This window comes from Tenebrio molitor, chromosome 8, assembly GCF_963966145.1.
Source record: "Tenebrio molitor chromosome 8, icTenMoli1.1, whole genome shotgun sequence".
NCBI lineage: Eukaryota > Metazoa > Arthropoda > Insecta > Coleoptera > Tenebrionidae > Tenebrio > Tenebrio molitor.
Window position 1 is genome coordinate 19,694,210 of NC_091053.1, and position 18,911 is coordinate 19,713,120.

Genomic DNA, 18,911 nt, shown 5'->3' on the forward strand with positions numbered 1-18,911 from the left:
TTCGATGACGATCACGACCACATTTGTTTCAGTTTGCCCAGGTTCGAATATTTGGCGGAAAGAAGTAATGTATTTAGAAATAGCGGTTACAAAAATCTTTATAACTAACACACGTGCCTTCGTCCAAATCTTTATTATAATTACGTGAAAGGAATGCGGCATACAAATGTTGTAAATCCTCATTATTGACCTGATATTTATAAGTAAGGATGTTGGGTGCCACTGATTTTAAAATATTATGTTTATCTATATAATAAACCTGAATGTCTGTTTGTTTGTATGTTTTGTATGCAAATCTACAGTTTTACTCCGATCTTGATGAAATTTTGTACACTTGATCTTCAAAACAAGAAGAAAATTACTGTCTACTTTAATTTTACAAAAACCAACCCCTACTATCATTTTCAACCCTGTTAAGAAAAAAAGACAGTTTTTTCGAGTTGGAAATACCCTCACCTTCGCCGCTTCACCCCCAGAAAAAGCAACCCCTATTATCATTTTTAAGATTGTTAAGCACAAAAAAAGTTTTTTCGAGTTGGAAATCGCGTTTGCATGATATGTTCAGATGTCATAGTTGCATTTGGTTGTTTATAAAAGTAGCAATTTCGCAAAATGTGTTTGAATGATTGTGTTTTACCGGAAGATGTCTTAAATGAAGCAGAACAAGCTTCAAATAGCTTAATACCGGAAAAATCAAAAGGCAGGTATCTGAAATCAAACAAGACAATCAAACAATAGGAGGATCTAAATAAGGTTACAACTGAAAATAAAAGTGTTATGTTGGCGTATTTTCATGAATTGGTAAGTGATCATAGTGTTAGTTTCTTATCGTATTGATCTTTTTGTTTATATAGTTGAAGAAAAAAGTAGTCTACAGTAAAGTTTTAATTATTCTTCGTAAAAAGACAAACTTCATATTGAAATTACTGCGTTTATCACAATACATGAAAGTATAATCTGTTTCAAAATCAAAAATCCACCACCTGTTGAATTATGTTGTCAGAAAAAAAGAAATCCCTAGAATAAGTTTCATTTTTTTGGGTTGGCCCAACCTCCCGCAAAAATTTGACGTTGATCTGTTGAGTTTTTTACGTAACACAAAATAAAAAGGTGGTAGCTACCATATCATAACTTTTGAGTGATATAATAAAATGAGAATTAAAAAACACGATGAATTACGACCTAAACGACTGTCAACAGTTTTCTTTCATAACCCCACTTTTTTCTGACACTTGCAAACACACTAAAAGCAAAAGTTGGCGACGTTGTCGGTTGTATTTTCGAGATAAAATGCAGTGTTGGTGGATTTTTGATTCTGAAACAGATTATAGAAACATAATTTTAAAACATTCTGAAATTTGCGGGCCGCGGGTAAAAGCTAGTATTATTATAAAATTGAACCTTTGATGATGAATTTCAAATTTTCCTGTCAAAACTAACAACCGGAAATGCGTTTACATTACAGTGGTACCAAAATCATTCAAATTTTCATTGTCATCATCAATAGATTCAGTCATTCTTGATCACGCGGTATAATTTGCAGAATAGATTCTTCGAGAGCTCGTAGAATCTTTACAGAAAGTTAAAAGTGAGCAATAATACTTCCATAAAATTTTTAATCGTATAAGTAGACAGTTTATTTACTTCGTATTCAGGAATTTTTTTTAAAAGTAAATGTTTCAAAAGTAAACCTCTTGCATAAGGTGTTGCATATGCTACACATCACTTTAATGTAAATTCATCGATAAAAAAATTTAAAAATTTACTGTATAATCCTATACTTAGGACAATTGAAGACGTTACAAGTTGGTACAACTAAAAGGCCAGTTTAATGAAGAATAGTAATTTATGCAACAAGTACTATCGCGGCCAAAATACTTTGGTCGTCAATGTGACATAAATGATATTCAATTGTAAAGCTAGCTTTAGGATGGTTAACCTTATTTTTTACTGTTGTCAAAATTATTTTAATCCAGCAGTGTCATATGGGTGGGGTAAATCCCAGCTGGGGACGCAGGGTTAAAAAGCAAAAGATCAACATGGTCGTGGTTTAGACAACCTTCAGAAGCAAGTAAGGCGATTCTATATTTATCAAAAACTGAAGATGCCATATTTTTGACAAGAATAATTTGAAATTGGCATGTATATTGACATTAATACTTTATTTACATTTGAAGTGTCAAAAAGTGACGACCAAAGTATTTTGGCCGCGATAGTACCGACGAGGGACTTTTGAGTGCGGTAATCACACAAGCGAAAAAATTCATGCATGACTTCTATACAATATTTTGTCTACAACTGTGTGCAATTAGAAAAACAATCAATACCAAAACAAGAATCTAAAATTTGACGATTTTAAAGCCAACATCGCGAGACAACTGCAATTATTTTCAATGCACCTTTATCGTTTTGTTCCTTTGGTGCATACATTTGCATAACGCCAGAGTGAAATAATGACACGTCACAACACCTTTTTAAAGCTTTTTCCACTATTATCATAAACATAATTATATTTTACGCAATGTGTGCAAAAATTTAACCTAACTTTTCATTTTCCCCTAGATCCAAATTCAACAGTGTCACCACTTGTATTTTTATGCAAATTGTGGTATTAGCGAATCTTATTATTACTAATGAGCAAAAAATTTGTATGTCGCTGATGTGACCTTCAACTTCTGACACCTCTGGACCTCTGACATTTTACTGTCACTGTCATCGCGCATTGACAACAAGAAGTAAACATTTTGTAGAGCAAAATTAATAAGATAAGACAAGAATCAGTTTGGTGTTGTTACATATGTTAAGAATTGTTGCCCTATAAGTCGTCCCTAAAAAAATAAAAAGCTTTTGTAGGTTAAATTCCTTTTGAAAATTACTTTAATTTAAATCCGCACAACAGCCGATTTCCTAACCTCAATTTTTTCGAGAACAATTCAGTAGATATTCTTCACCTTCGTTAGCAACTTCTAAATTAACTTATTTAACCAAAAAATAAAACTGAACGCAGTCTTTCATCATTTAAACCTCCTTACTACAGTATAAACTTAGTATGACTTCCTTTAACCAACAACTCTTTACTAGCCTTGTCGACTATATCCACCTCCAAAAACGCCATCTTTTTCCCACTTTTCACAACCCTAGCTTCCACCACAATCTCATCCCCAACAGTTGCATCTTTCAGATAACTGCAACACACATTTTTGCAAGAATTTCATCACCAACTGATACACACCTCATGTGTATGTCCACAGACACATGTGGACCCTCTACTTTCGACATCAGAGCAAAACTAGACAAAGTGTCAACTAACGTGGTTGACAGACTTCCGTGCAAACGTCCCATGGAGTTGGTATGACTCTCGTCAACTTTCAACTCTGCTACACATTTACCATTTCCAAAAGACACTAATTGCAGCTGGAACACAACTAACATTCAACGGTGTCGTCAAGATAAAATTATTTACCTTGTCTAGTACGAGATCGAAAGATTTGGACGAACTTTTCATAAACTTTGCAAGACCAGCAACGTCTTTTATTAGCGGCAACGTTTTATTCATTGTGTTAAATAGCTTTGGTTAAAACTTGCTTGTTCCTCGATGCAAATATGAACCTACTGGACCTGCTGATAAGAAAGCGAGACTGTTTATAACTGCGCCATTATCAAGCGCAAACAAAGTTTGCATATCAGTTTTGCCTAGTTTGAGAATTGTCCATTGTTATCTTCCTGATAAATAATTGAAGAGTCACATTTGTGGTCTAGTGTATAAATTTCTTTATTAGAAAACGTGTAAAGATAAAACCTTCAAATTGTAAAACATTAAACGTACACAAAGTATACACAGTCAGATTATTTGCTTGTCCAATGACATTTGAAGCAGCGGCCATATTCTGTCGTAACACCTCCTGACCACCTCCTCTGTATACGCACAAGAAGTGTTTGTACTGACTGCTTCTTCCAAATCGATGATTTGATCGTCGTCCATCAACGCATTTTTCAAGTACAAAATGGCCGCTCTGATTCCGATGGGGCCATACTTAAACCAGTGCTCCTCAAAATGTTCAAACGAGAAGTGCTCCACGACGTCAACTCTCATGTCTATCAAGAAATCGACGAGGACGTAGTAATAGATGGCAACAAAGTCGTCGATTTCGCTGCAGTGCTGAGGGGACATGCAAGAGTAGATGAGACAAGCCAAGTCGATAACAGGAGAGCCGAGTCTGCAGTGTTGAAAATCCAACAAGCACACGTCCGCAATGGTTTTCCTCTCTTCTGAGGTCTGAAACGCGCAGTTTCCAAAGAGACAGTAGCGTTAGACATTATCAACAGTTCGTTTTCCATTCTCTTCGGACTCACCTCGTATTTGAAGAGGAAGTTGCAGATGGTAGCGTCTCCGTGGATGACCACCGAAATGTCGTCTGTTGCCGTGGTATAGTTAGTCCACTTGAGCAACTTGTGCAAGTAGTTCGCAACGGCGGTTCTCTCTTCATTCCTCGCCAGAGCCTCCAGATCGGCCAAGAACTCCTGCTCTTTCAGCAACTCTTGCGTCTTGATTTCTCCCACTGTGTCTCTCAAGTGGCTGCAGAAGCTCTGGAAGAAGTAGTCTCTGCGGATCTGGAAGGCTAACGTGACAGCGTGGAGTTTCGCATAGACCGCCATCACTCTCTTCAGGTGGACCTCGTTCAGGTGCAGTCTCCGGTTGAACATGTGGTACCCCTCGCGCCGCATGTCCTGCAGAACCATAACTTCTTTCTCGGGGTCGACGACGCTCTCGTAGAACCTGGGAACGTTGTGGAATATCAACCCGGTGTCCAGTTGCAACAAGATCCGGTTCAGCGCTGGCAGGAACGTGTAGAAGAGCATCTCGTTCAGATTCATGTTTCGCAGAGGCAACACTTCTTTCAGTATCGGTTTGCTGCTCTTGATGGCGAAGCGATACAGCTTGTCTTTGGATTTTTTGTGCGTGAGGTCCACGTAAGTTATGTCGGATAAGTAGCCAGTGCCTCTGTACGAAGTTCCCGTTATGGTGATCTCCACATCTGTGACGTTTTGTCTTTCCAGAAATGCACTCAACCAGTTTCTGATGTCGCTTACTTGGACGTGGTTGGTTGGATTGTTCATCTTGAAGGTTTCGCGTACGGCTGTCGACTGCTATCGATTTCGTCTTCATCCATTTCTTGCGACAATCCTGCAGAAAAAGAGAGTTTTTGCTAGGCGCCAGTTTTTCTCCCAGCTTTGCTTCAATAGCTCTTTTTTCTACATAACACTCGCACATTGGTCCAACTTTCTCTTTTATTGCCTCTCTCCTAGTCAAAAAAATTCCAACACATTTTCTAGTTTTATTGACTCACACCAACATTTACAAAGACAAATCAGACGAGAAGTTTTTCCATTGGCAACTTTATTATAGGGAAGACCCTCTTGCTACACCTCTCTACCAATTCTGGCGAACATTTATGTTGGATATTCTTCTCCACAATCTCTTCCAAATCTACTCTTTCATCATTGCTTGCGAGAAAAATTTTGCTACCCGAAACCATCATCTTCAACCCGAGCTGTGTGTCCTTTCTCCACTGATTCTCAAATTCAAATCAGATAGTCCCAAAAGTTGTAGTAATAACACTTCTGGAAGACGTCAAAGTGTTCTAGATTATCCTCGGATATACAAGAGAAAAGAAAATAGGCCAAGCCGGTCCCAATCGGCAGTACTCGAGGTCCACCATGCACCCATGCTTGAGTCTTCGTCATCATCCTAAAACTTGGTACTAACTCGAGTACCACCCCTCAACCTACTTACTCTGTATTTGAAGAAGAAACTACCAGGACCGCAGTTTCCATGGATACTGTGAGAGGCCACCGACATCATTTTGCAATTATCGAGTTCAATTGGACAATTTGCTGACACTTAAATGTTGTTTTTCCACTCACCGTCTGCTTGCCGAAGCTCTTTCTTGTTGTGCACAACGTAAACATTAAAAAAAACTGCTAGCACAGACTTCTTTTCACAGAGATATTCACGAACAGTTTAATTTTCCTACTTCATAAATAAATTCTTAGCAGTTAAAAGAATCCATTTGGCCCCGAAAGTTCTGGTTGTACCAAGTGGTGACTGTAAATGTTTGTGATTTTTTTTAGCATCATATTTTATGTTTTATGTTGGCATACCCGATTTTCAAATTCACATATGTAAAAACAAGAGTGAAAAAAAAACAAAACTGTCCTTGTCGGAGACTTTATTTTTTTAAATGTTGTTTACAAGGATACCAACATTTCGAGCATTTCCCTTAAACAATTTTAAAAATATTTATTAACATTGTTTTCAATTCATAAAAAACTTGTTTTCACCAGTATTTTGTAAAATCTGCTTTACAATGTGGATTCTTCAGAATGGCAGTGAACTGTCAAAATCCTAACCTAAAAACTGAATCGATAAATGACATATTGGTCATAATGGAGCTTATAAATTGTTCAGGGATGCCAACTTACTAAATTTGCTTCAAGTCAGTTGGTAGTAATGTGGGATATTCCTCTCTACATTCTCTTCCAAATTAGATATCTCGTTGTTCTCTGCAAGAAAGCTTTTGCCGTTCGAAATCATCACCCTCAGTCCAGGTTTTGCAGAATTTCTCCACCGATTCCTAAGTTGCCCCAATTGACACAGTAGGCTGGAAGATCTCCAGAGATAGTGAAAATATTCTAAATCATTTTCAGACAAGCAAGAGAAAAAAAACTAATCCAGGTCGTAAATGAGAGATGCCATTCCACAGAAAATGGAAATTCACCATTAGCACGTGCTCCACTTAAACCTTGTCATCATCTTAAAACGATGGTACTGGTTTGAGTACCAACAATACAGAAACTCTTTGATGAAGAAATTACCAGGACCATGGTCTTCATGGATGATGGTCATAAGAAGATTTTTGGTATCAACGTATCAACGACTAATTTTGCCTCTGTGGTTAGCTTCAACATTGGAAAACTCTTCTCATTCCATCTTTGCATCAGCTCTGGTGAGCATTTGTGTTAGAGATTCTTCTCGGCGATCTCTTCCAAGTCGACGACTTCGTCGTCTCTGCAAGGAAGATCTTGCTATTGGAAATCATCAAATTGCTCCAATGGATGTAACAGTTTTGGATTACATTCGTATGCGATCAAATGGCGCAAGGAACTGCCATAGTAGTATCTCAAGAGATTGTGAAAATACTCTAGATCATCTTGAGGTAAGTACGAGAAGAGAAAATAACCCATGTCATAAATAGAAGGATTCTGAAGATACTAGAAGTCTACCATTTATACGTGCTCCAGATGGTACTTGTCATCATCCTAAAATGATACTGGTGTGAGTACCATTAATTTAGGATTTACTTACTTCGTATTTGAAAAGGAAATTACCAAGGCCACAGTCTCTATGGATAATGATCATAAAATTTCTGGTAAATTATAACGTCGGATCCTCTCTTCTACAGTCTCTTCCAAGTCGAAAATTTCGTAGCCCCTTGCAAGAAAGATTTTGCTGTCCGAAATCATTATCCTTCATCCAAGCTTTCCATAATTCCCCAATTGATTCCTAAATTGCTCCAATGGTTACCTACAGCAGTTTTGGATTACATTTGTATTGGATCAAATGTTGCCAGAAATTGTCATAGTAGTATCTTAAAATATTATCAAAATATTCCAAATCATCTTCAGAGAAGCAAAAGAAGAGGAACTACTCCATGTCGTAAGTAGGAAGACTTATTGTGCAGGTACTAAGAGGTCATCACGTGCCCCAGATGGTCCTCATCATCATTTTAAACTGACTTCAGTATCGAGAATTTAGAAACTATTTGAAGAAGAAATTTTCAGGGCCGTAGCCTCCATGGAAGATTACCACGAAACGATCTTCGATGTTTGACAACAATCCAAGTTCATTCTTCTCCATTGAGAGTTCTCAGAGGGTATCTAACTCTTCCTTCTTCACTGTTCTTCATCTGTGTCTATATGTCTTCATTCCAGATCGTCTTCAATTTTTGCTCCAATCTATAGTCCACTTTGACACATTCCTTGTCAAATTTCTTTTTCAAATTTCAACTGATACTTTTAACGAAACAATTTGAAAGGAAAATAGCTTTCATTGTCAATTTTATTAAAACTCTTGTATGAATATCACAATTGAAATGGTACACACAAAATGGTACGAACACACTCACATAAGATTCTCTTTGATGGCCAATTTTAACATGGGAAATATTCTCTTGGTGCATCTTTCCACGAGTTCAGGCGAACATTTGTATTCGAGATTCTTGTCAACAATCTCCTCCAAGTCCACTTTTTCATCGTCATCTGCCAACAAGATCTTGGTATCGGAAATCATCATCCTCAAACCAAGTTTTGCGAAATTCCTCCACTGGTTTTTGTATTGTGCTATGGGGTACACGTACCGGGGGTTACCCCTGTTGAGTTCCACCATGCATACGTGCTCCACTTTGCTTTTGTCTTCATCCTGCAAGCTATCGTTGGATCAAAACCAACAACCAGAACCACTCACCTCGTATTTGAAAAGGAAATTACCAGGTCCCCAGTCCCCATGGATGACCACCATGAACCGCCCTTTCCCATCTATGTAGTCATTCAAATGAAACAACAGTCCCAGCTTTTTGTCCACTTCCGGTTCATTCTTCTCCAGCGCAAGCTTGCGCAGAGCGTCGAAAAACTTTTCTTCGTTGAGCACTTGCGACATCACGATCGACTTCAAAGTGTTCTTCAGTGGGTGGGTCAGTTCGAGGAAGTTGTCTGGTTTCATGGCGCGCGTGGCGAAGGACAGTACGTGGTACCCTGCGTACATCTTCACCACTTGCCTCACCTGGTCCATACTTATAGGGAGCTTGCGGTCGTGCGTGCAGTAACCTTCCACCTTCAAGTCTTGCATGATGATGATCTCTTCGTCTTGAAGGTTGTAGCAGCCGTAGTAGTACAACGGGAGATGGTCGAAAACATCCCCAATTTTCAATCTCTCTTAAAGGCGGAAGATCACAGGCTGGAAGGCGTGCAAGCGCAATTCGTTCACACCTAGAACCCCTAATGGGATTTTTTCTCTCAACTTCTTGTTTTTTTGCTGCTCTTTATGGCAAAGTTGTACAGGACACTTTTATCTGAGATGGTTTTGCTTGTGACTTCTACGAAAGTTATGTTACATAGAAGACCGTCACCTTTTTGGGCAGCTCCCTTCACTCTTATCTCAAAATTTGTAATTTGTCTCTCCTCTAGAGCCTGTTTCACCCATTTTTTTATGTCACTCAATGGGACTGAACTGGGTGGATTATCCACATCACCCATTTTCTGTCGAAGACACTGGAAACACTTCCTGTTGTACACATAAAAATCATCAAGTTCTTCTAACCAGCAGATCTAGGGATTTTTGATTTATCTCCAGGTGACAGATGCTCTTCTTTATTTATCACGTTTATTTAAAATACATGGCAGTTAAAATAGACAGATAATTCAAACAATCAAATAATTTTTTCGTCTATGGCTAACTGCAACATTGGAAAAATCTTCTGGCTGCATCTTTGCACCAGCTCTGGTGAATATTTGTGTTGGATATTCTTCTCGACGATCTCTTCCAAGTCGACGATCTCGTCGTCCTCTGCAAGAAAGACTTTGCTCTCCGAAATCATCATCCTCAATCCAAGCTTTCCATAATTCCTCCACTGATTCCTAAATTGTTCGAACGGATACAACACCTTCGGATTACATTTGTACTCGATGAGATGGTGCGACAAGCTGTCATAGTAGTACCTCAGGAGATCGTGGAAGTACTCCAGATCATTTTCAGGCATGCAAGAGAAGAGGAAATTGGACAAGTCGTAGACAGGAGGTCCAAGTCTGCAAAATTGGAAGTCCACCATGCAGACGTGTTGCACTTTGTCTTTTTCCTCATCCTGCAAACAACCTTAAGGACTTGGACACCAACCACAATTTACTCACGTCGTATTTGAAGAGGTAGTTACTCGGATTGCAATCTCCGTGGACGATTGCCATAAAAGGATCGTTGATATCGATGTAGTCGACTAAATGCGACAACAATCCCAGTTTTTGGGCCAGCACCGGCTCGTTCTTCTCCAGTGCGAGCTTCCGGAGGTCGTCGAAGAACTCATCTTCGTTCAGCACTTGCGACATCACAGCGAACTTCAGCACGTGCGTCAGCGAAGCGACCAGCTCCTGAAAGTGCTGCTTCTTGAGTGATCGAAGGGCGAAGGAAATAGCGTGGAACTTCGCGTACATGTCCACCACGTGGATGATCTCGTCGTAGGTCATGGGGAGTTTCTTGTCGTGCGTGCAGTACCCTTCGGCCTTCAAGTCTTGCAAAACCAGGACCTCCTCGTTTGACCTGGAGAAGCCGTCGTAGTGCAGCACCATGTTGTCGAAGATGTCCACGATTTTTTTCTTGCGTTGGAACCTGACGAAGTTGCGCTGGACGCCGTACAGGCGCAGTTCGTTGATATTGAGCAGTCTCAAGGGGATCACGTCTCGCAGTTTCTTGCTGCGTTTGTTGTTCTTTATGGCAAAGTTGAACAACACTCGGTTGCCTGTCACAGTAACCCCCAGGATCTCTACCAGAGTTACGTCACCGAGGTAACCCTCACCTCTTTGGGGAGTTTTCATCATAGCGATTTCGTACGTTTGGATCTTTTGCTTCTTCAAGGTGGTTCTCAACCACCGGGTCATGTTGCTCATCGTGAGGACATCGGATAAATTATTTACGTCCACCATTTCGTAAACTGATTGTCGATTAGTACTGTGAAGAACTGACACCTTATCTACTCCGAGTCTAATCTAGTCGCAGCTTTTTGCAGTTCAAGGCAAACATGGCTCAGGTTTTTCTCATTCTTCAAAAAATAAACACACGTTGCTTTGTTGCAACAAATTTATGATTTGCACACTCGAAACACAATTTGTCTTGTGTTGTAGTTCTAGAACAGTCTTTATAGTCATGCGTTACTCATTAGGTCGTGTTTACATCAGAAGCCCACGCAACTTGCTGAACTAAAATCAGCCTATGAGAACTACTTTCGTCACAGCTCTAATAGGTATCTAATTTAGAAACCTCCAGCGACGCCGGTATCTGATTTAACTCGGCACAATTTACACTTGATCGGTAAGTATTTCATTCGATTTTATATCTATGTGGGCAATTTTTTTTTACTTCAGGGGTAGTACACTACAAGTATTTGTTGCAAACATAGCAAAGATGTCTTCGTTGTATCGAAATGTGTGGTCACTCGGCGAGTGGTTAGACCGATGGATTGAAGAATTCGACAACAACGTAAATAAAACATTGTTGCGTTTGCATTTTATTTAAACTTTGATTGCAGTTGTGTTGGGGAGGAACTTGGGACACGCCATTTGCAGATTTATTAATGGCGGAGGCCTCGGCAAGACGCAACAGACAGTCGACTGGGAGCTTGTTTGATTTTCTCTTCGACGAATTGAGGGGGAACAGACAAGCAGGAAGGTAGGATGAGAGGGATGAAATCCAGGAATTTGTAGAAAATTGTTTGGGTTTCCATTTTTGGAAATTTCGAGGGGTTATTTATCACGTTTGTGTGAGAAAATAGGAGGTAACTGAACTCCGATCAAATCGAAATAAATCTGGCAGGTGTCCCACATTTTTTGAGTTTAATCCAATTTCCCAAAATACATATTTGTGTAAATTTACGATAGTGTAAACTTAGGAAAAATAAAAATAGTGGCTAATAAAATACTATTGTGACAAGGGACTAAAGTGCGTATCTAGAGGTGAGTGTAAGTTTTTGCACGGGTGCAGCGAGGGCAATAATTACAAGAGGGATGAAAAAGCTCTTTAGTCCAGTGGTATTTATCTTTCGTACAACTGGTGCGCTGAATCGTAACAGAAATTATGGACAAAACGACACAGCTTTACATTACTTTAAGTATCTTTCTACCGTGTGAGCAACAATTACTGATTGAGTTGGCAATAAATTCTGGTGACTGTTGGTGACTTTTATGTCATGTTCCAACGAGAAAACCATTTTATTAATAAAAGATTACACAAACTAAGACGTTTAAATTTGAAAAGTATGCCAGCTGTCAATAATGTCAATAAAACAAACCGCAATAGATACAATTCACAGTCTTGAAAATTTCATGTAAAATTTGTTATTGCCAACTGAAACAGTTATTGTTGCTTACCCTGTATAAGGATCGTACAAAATAATTATTTATAAACTATTAAGTTTTGTGTTTAATTTTTCTTACATTAATGTTCTTATTGCAGAAGCACTTCATATTTTCCGGACAATTTTAGGCGACTCAGATGGCAATTACATAATCTCAGTAAGTAATTGCCTACCTAATAAATCTTCATATTAACATTATCTGGTAAGACTGTCTAACAGAGACATTTTTAGAGGAAATTTGTTCGCTTTTTAGGTACATATCTAATACAAACTGTCAACAACTCCCTGGCAACCGCTGTCATGGCCACAAACATACACATGGCAACCGTTGCCACAGACAACGATGTGCACAGTACACAAATTTATTTTTATTTTCTTCTTCCAATTCTTTAATTTTGATTTTTTGTCTTCTCACACATCACATTTTCCTTTGTTTCACAAACATGTTTTTCACTCCATCAAAGTCTTCGTTATTCTCCTCATCCAACAAAATTACAGAAGAATAAGATCTTTTTAACAAGTATAGACACATTATATAGACTAACAGATTTAACAAATAGGAAACTGCATAAATATTTCTTTTGCTCTACCCCCCCAACCCCATTTCAACATCTTCCTTTCTTCCATTTTAATTCTATCCATCCCTTTCTCTTCTGTTCTTTATCCCTTTGTTCATTTTGAATCTCTATCAAACCCTCGTTTTCACTTTGTTTAAAAACAACAATTTTCGCAAAATTTCTGTTTTTCTCTGCCACAGACAATGAAAGAAGAAACAGATCCCACCAGCCGACAAGAACAGTTCCTCGAAGCGTGCCTAGGGAAGAAAAGCTACTCCGAATCATCTACATCAGCTTCCAGCAAACCAAAGCAAAGTCCCAGTGTTCTATTTGCGTGGAAGATTTCCGATTAGGTGAAGAAGCTGTGCAGCTACCGTGCAAACATATTTACCATGAAGCGTGCATAACCAGTTGGTTTGAGAGAAACAGTAACTGCCCTATCTGCAGGCGAGAATTTAACAAGCAAGGTAGAAAAGGTTATCATTTTATGAAATTTTAATCAGTTCCTAATTTTTCAGGAGCTTCAAGAGATGACGGTTGTGATTTTAGATTTTAGAAAAATGTTGTAAACAGTGTAAATAGTGGAACAATAATATTTATTTTGTACAATTTCTCAAAGAAACTGTCGTTCGTGAAACTAGTACATACTCATAGCTTACATATTTTATTTTATTTTTTTGATTTCCATGATCACTTATACATGTATCAACACCACATTTCTGATTTTCCGAATTTTAAACCGGTTAAATCAAGCGTTGCCATCGAAACGCGAGAAAGTAACCAATCACTTTACAGGATTTTTGTATTTATCGGAGAGTTAACTAACTGGCCCGATAAAATTGTTTCCAGAAACCGGGCCTACATCAAATAAACTTATCTGACTTACAGTTTCATTAATATAATTTTTTAACGTCCGTCAAAAAAGTGTAAGTTTTTTCATTCCTTTGCGTTCATAAAATATGTGATTTTTGAATCGGTTAAGAAGCGTTAAAAAAAGTGCCATAGCGGTTCATTTTTGCACGCATTTTGCGTTAAAAAAAGTGCCGTAGCGTGTCATTTTTTAACGCAATTATAAAATTTTTCTTTCATAATTATTAGTAGTTTTTTTTAACGAGTAAATTGCGATTTTTTTTGCATGAGTGGGCCAATTTAAAACGCGAGTAAAACGAGCGTTTTAAACGTCCACGGGTTAACACAGGAGAAAATTTTCAAATTTTGAGTGTCGAAATAGTAGTTTATTTGACGAGTTTGTGTTAAATTGGGCCTTTTTTGGCACGCGTGGGCCATTTTAAAACGCGAGTGAAATCTGTCAAAATTCGTTCACATAGGAGAAAATTCTCAAATTCTGACAGTGTCGAACAAAAAAATTGTTATCTAAACTTAGGGGCGCCAAAATTGTTTTGTAGATATGCAACTCGTTAGTAAAACATCTTTTTTTTACTCGGTGGATTTCTTTCTCGTAAAAAAAAGTATTACTTTACTGACTTATTGCATAAATGACTATTAAATAATCCAAAGTAAAATCGGCTGTGTATAATAATATCTAATTAGTAATTAATTACATTCTTCAAAACGAAGATTTATTGTCGTTGTTGCTGTTGCTGTTAGTTGTGATTTGTATGTTATATTAAAATAAAATCGTATTAATTTATTGGTTTTTATTTTTGCTACTTACTACTAGTAAGACCCCGGTAGGACACTTTGTTTTTCAAGGATTTTACCCTGTTTTTAAAGGTACGGTGTGATCAAGAATCACTGAGTCTGTTGGTAACAATGAAATTTGGCAAATTTGAAATTTACCATCAAAGGTTCATTTTTGTAATAGCATAAACATAATCAGCATAACCAAAAATATTTTTAATGTCATCTCAAGTTAAAAAATCCGGTCAGTGCCAATTACGAGACAAAAAACATCAATTCTTCTCAATTGTTTCATTGCCAACAGACTCAGTCATTGTTGGTCATGCTGTATATTTAAAAAGCATATATTTCAAAGATTTTGCCCTGTTTTTTAAGGTACCTATATGTATTTAAAAAAGCAAAACTATATGGCCTTGTTCAGAACACTTTGTTTTTTGTAAGGGTTTTGTTATGTCTTGGACACCAAGGGTGAGGATGAAGGCAGGATGTTATCGAGAAGACATCTGAGCTTAGACTAAGGTTTATTCAAGAGCTTAACATTATACAGTGAGGGGCAAAAGTAACGCAACAATTCGATAAATCATAAACTGTTGAAACACCTGTACATATTATTTTATCCTCAAGCGGATCACAAAAAAATTGGACATGAACTCATTTATTTATTTTTCTTTTCCTGCAGTTACATTAAAATTACACTTTTCAAATTTGCACTTTTCAGCGTATCAATAAATTATTAGAGAGCTGGCTGTGCACAACAATGACAAAATAGCACCACAATAATGTTTCCAACTGAAATCTAAGCCGTCCCTTATCAATAATGCATTCTCGCATTGTTAATTAATCTTGCTGTGGTTTTCGTAAACATGAACTCTTGACATTTTCAAAAATATTTCACCAACACTGTTGAAACGAAAACTAGCCGAAGTTTATGCATTTTTAATCCCTCAAGACTTTGTAGAGTTTTCACAAAATTCAACAGTTCTGAAAAACTTTAGTTTACATTTTTGGATTTTAATAGAATGAATGAATCATTTGCACCTTTCTGTTTCACACTGGACACCTGAAAAGTCAAACCAATTGTAAATTCGTACGAGCCGAAAGCGTAGATTCTATTATTACCAGTTAATTTCATGTTCGTTTTTCATATATTGAATAATACTTGAATAATAGTTATTTATGTATTAAGGGCGTAATGAAGGCGTTTGTGGCCCGCGGCGTGACACGCTAGGGTCACAAACGCTAATTATGCCCGTGGTACATACAAAATTGTCCGGTCGAAGTTTTGAATTCTATAATAATTTAGGTAGATTCAATTTTAAAATAACGACACAAAAATCAGGAAGGTGGAATAAGCCAGTTATTGTTATTACTGTAGTAACGGCATAAACAAGGGCGGCAAAAACTTTTACAGCCCTGGGCTATAATATACTGAATTACGCCCTAAAAACTAGTCCATAAGTAGGCAAAAATCGCCCGATCAGATATAATAGCTATTTATGCACCAAGGGCGTTACAACGATGATTACGCCCGGAGAACGATGAATCCAGCTCGAGGGCTTTAGCCCGAGAGATGGATATCGTTCGATGGGCGTAATCATTTGGTGACGCCGTGGTGCATACAAGATTTTATTTTTCACTATACGTGTTCTTTAAAAAAAAAAAAAAATTGGCATCTTTGAAATTATGAATTGATGAGGGCGTTATGAATTCATTACGCCCGCTTATTCTTATTACGCCCTGTTTTATTCTCCGGTTGTTATGGACATGTTTACGTATTTCGTATCCTAGGAGTTATCATGCAATTATACTAAAGTGAAAAATAAATAGATTTAAAGCCTCTAATTACAAATATTGCGATGAATTTTATTTATTTAATAAAACAAATTTGTATGAATTGGTATTACATTTTCGGGGAAAGTGTTAAAAAGGGTTAGCGAACAGCAAGCAAAAGTCTGGAACGCAATGTTACAGATGTGGAGAAAAAATGACGCTAACGAAAGGGATTGGTCCAGGAGAGAGGAGAGAAGTGATGAAGGATCTGACATCTGGAAATGAATAAACGTAGACAAATTGAAGGAAAACATTGTGCAGGTGTAAGAATTTAATTATTTGACGAATTGCCACTAGAAGAATAAAGGACGGGCGATGCATATTAAAGAAGTAATAAAGGCGAGATCAAAGGCGAAAATTTGAATATGTTAATGAACAACAGAAAACGTGCAAGCAAAATGTTAAGGCAGTATTGTGTGAAATAGAAGAGCTACAAAGAGCAAGGGTTGCACCCCTATCATGTTCAGCAGGTGCAAGTATTGCAACCAAACGATTACATTCGCCAACAAGAGTGACAGAATATCGAATAACACTACAGACTACAGCATTGTTATGGTGTTATACATGTTTGTAATTATAATTAAATATTCGTATTTGTGTCTCTGGCAGTGATTTTTCCGCTTCCAGACCCTCGTAACAGGATTCTGTTGTGCGCCGTTTCTCCATCCTCCGCCACTTTGCACCGTTGCACATTCAACACTCCTATCGCTTCCACTCAAGAGTATAAACCAAACTCATTAAAAGGTCTAAAAACGTGAATTACACTAATGAGTCTAGCGGAGGCTCGCCTCTCCGCCTCTTTCATTAGTAACTAACTCGCTGCACCTCGACCATTATGCGGAAATAACGAGACGTCATGCCGGCTTAACTTCAACGTTTGACACAACCGGCCTTGAAATCTACCACTGTCGATACACACCGCGGCCACGTAACCGCATCGGTTTTTCCCACCGACCAATCGATGGCAGTCCGCAAATTTTTTCCTTCTGTAACCGTAGAGGGATGTAACAGATATCGAGTTAATTACGAGGGTGGTAATTGATTTCGGGTTTTTCCGTGTCACCGGAGTAAGTCCAGACAATGGGTAATGGGGAATGGGCGAGTTCGCCACTCTCTCCTCCATCAGATGATTAATTTTCACCTTTAGACGGTATCTAATTTCGGTTCAACAGATGCCACAAAGCGCAGGACATGGTTTAAGGGCGGCATTTCTGGGGTAGAAGGCGACCGGTCGATCTCCATAAAACAACCCAATTATTTTGTTACGCCGAAAGCAATCTTAGAGGGAGATGCGCGATAAACAGGTTTTTCCGATGAGAATATGAGCAATGGAATCGAAACGAGGGATTGTGGTGTCAGTTTAAAAAAAGTTTAGTTTGCCGAGGGAGCTCCATTAAAATTTTAATTTTCCAACATAAACTAGAACAAGTTAAGCCATATTTGAAGATGAGTAAACTATGCATCCTTCATGATTGCATAAGTTTTAATACTGAAAGTAAAGCGGTCATAACGGCCGTGATTATTGTCCTGAATATTTTAATTCTCTCTAGTAATGTGGTCATCATATGGAAATAGTTATTTACACTACGAGAGAGGAAGGTAAAGCTTTTGTTCACGCTAATTGCATGTTCGGCCACGACGCGCAGCGGAGTGGTCGATGCAATTCAAGTGACAGACATAACTCCTTAGAAAATGAGTCTGTAACTTTATATTCAAAATTTTAAATAAAATAAAAATAAAATAAATAAATCACATTTTCGGAGAGATCTGTTGCCATGGAAAAAAATAAAATACAAAATAAACAAAGTTTTGCAAAGTCAATAAAGTGATTGTGCACACCACGTTGTGGAAATGGATGACGAAGAATTCTGTGTTCCTGATGACGTCCTGGAAGAGGCAAGTGCCGCGAAGTACCAAATGGTACCTACGAAATCGAAATTACGATACTAGAAAGAATTGGAAATATTTACACAATGGCAGACCGAGATCAAGGGAAAAGACGAAAGCAGCATCAGCGCGGTTATTCAATGGTGAAGAGTACACTGTTTGTATTTCAAAACGTTTATATCTCCAGGTATCCAGGTAAGAGGTTTTTTTAATAAGCTATTAGTTGTTTTAATATAATAAATTGTACAGGTTCAACAGTCTCACCTCCTTTTTGAAAACAAAATGTAGAAACTATCAGCCGAAAAAGCTACAACTTCTTCAAGAAACGATGTTTGCAAGTTTTTACTGGAAGCGGCGGACCAAGAGTGGATCCTTCAGAAAGTTGTACTGATGATGGGCATATTCGGTGGCTGTCGTAATTAATTATGTAAAGTGATGAATTGTTATACAGTGAGTTTTTTTTAAGACTGGCCATAGGGTTTTACAAGCTACATTTTTCAACCCCCTGTTAATTTTTGTCCTCATGAAAATATTCAACCCAGTTTTGTAGTAAAGTTGTGGGATATGATAATGTATTGAAACAATTTCAATTTAATAACCAGAATCAAGGAATAAATTATAGCAAAAAGACATTTTTTTGAATTCCGTTTGCTCTAATTTTAAATTTTCAGTAGGCTAAAATTTCACCTGACATTTGTAATTTTGATATGTAATTGATTATGTGATTGCTTAACTGCCTCTGGAGGCCATTTTGAACATTTCATTTAATTTTTATTAAAGTAAAGAAACTTGTTATAACATAAATAATGAATCTATCGTT

At 37.7% G+C, this 18,911-nt stretch overlaps 5 protein-coding genes across 10 annotated transcripts in view; 1 reads left to right on the forward strand and 4 right to left on the reverse strand.

Moving 5' to 3' along the window:
• Positions 1–2,859: 2,859 nt before the first annotated feature.
• LOC138136848 (acyl-coenzyme A thioesterase 13-like) overlaps positions 2,860–18,911 on the reverse strand; it is a 45,000-nt gene continuing 28,948 nt past the window's right edge. The window contains exons 2-4 of the mRNA XM_069056172.1: positions 3,464–3,565; positions 3,233–3,414; positions 2,860–3,185 (exon numbers count right to left, since the gene is read on the reverse strand). Of these exons, the coding sequence (XP_068912273.1) occupies positions 3,032–3,185; positions 3,233–3,414; positions 3,464–3,556 (429 nt within the window). The 5' untranslated portion in view covers positions 3,557–3,565 and the 3' untranslated portion in view covers positions 2,860–3,031. The remainder of the gene's footprint in view (positions 3,186–3,232; positions 3,415–3,463; positions 3,566–18,911) is intronic.
• On the reverse strand, positions 3,554–5,689 carry LOC138136835 (uncharacterized). Of its 2 annotated transcripts, XM_069056155.1 has the most exons (3): positions 4,354–5,689; positions 3,827–4,276; positions 3,554–3,755 (listed from the first exon to the last, which is right to left on the reverse strand). In XM_069056155.1, the coding sequence occupies exons 1-2, from the start codon at positions 5,116–5,118 to the stop codon at positions 3,842–3,844; spliced, it is 1,200 nt and encodes a 399-aa protein (XP_068912256.1). In that variant the 5' UTR covers positions 5,119–5,689; the 3' UTR covers positions 3,554–3,755; positions 3,827–3,841. The 2 variants fall into 2 exon arrangements, with proteins under 2 accessions (XP_068912256.1, XP_068912255.1); XM_069056154.1 differs by having other exon boundaries at positions 3,554–4,276.
• On the reverse strand, positions 5,689–9,343 carry LOC138136845 (uncharacterized). Of its 4 annotated transcripts, none has more exons than XR_011161454.1 (4): positions 8,525–9,343; positions 6,484–8,479; positions 5,795–6,418; positions 5,689–5,749 (listed from the first exon to the last, which is right to left on the reverse strand). XR_011161454.1 is itself a non-coding variant. In XM_069056168.1 (2 exons), the coding sequence occupies exons 1-2, from the start codon at positions 8,903–8,905 to the stop codon at positions 8,183–8,185; spliced, it is 678 nt and encodes a 225-aa protein (XP_068912269.1). In that variant the 5' UTR covers positions 8,906–9,343; the 3' UTR covers positions 5,691–8,182. The 4 variants fall into 4 exon arrangements, 1 of the variants encoding a protein (XP_068912269.1); XR_011161453.1 differs by having other exon boundaries at positions 5,795–6,106; positions 6,163–8,479; XR_011161452.1 differs by having other exon boundaries at positions 5,795–8,479.
• LOC138136833 (uncharacterized) lies at positions 9,423–10,749 on the reverse strand. The gene is made up of 2 exons (XM_069056152.1): positions 9,964–10,749; positions 9,423–9,917 (listed from the first exon to the last, which is right to left on the reverse strand). The coding sequence occupies exons 1-2, from the start codon at positions 10,747–10,749 to the stop codon at positions 9,486–9,488; spliced, it is 1,218 nt and encodes a 405-aa protein (XP_068912253.1). The 3' UTR covers positions 9,423–9,485.
• Positions 11,046–18,911, forward strand: part of LOC138136846 (E3 ubiquitin-protein ligase RNF126-like) — a 209,027-nt gene continuing 201,161 nt past the window's right edge. The window contains exons 1-6 of one of the 2 annotated variants that reach the window (XM_069056169.1): positions 11,046–11,134; positions 11,188–11,302; positions 11,352–11,491; positions 12,275–12,333; positions 12,934–13,200; positions 13,252–13,391. In XM_069056169.1, the coding sequence (XP_068912270.1) occupies positions 11,228–11,302; positions 11,352–11,491; positions 12,275–12,333; positions 12,934–13,200; positions 13,252–13,289 (579 nt within the window). In that variant the 5' untranslated portion in view covers positions 11,046–11,134; positions 11,188–11,227 and the 3' untranslated portion in view covers positions 13,290–13,391. Of the gene's footprint in view, positions 11,135–11,187; positions 11,303–11,351; positions 11,492–12,274; positions 12,334–12,933; positions 13,201–13,251; positions 13,392–18,911 lie in introns of those variants that run through there. The other variant, XM_069056170.1, reaches the window with a different exon arrangement.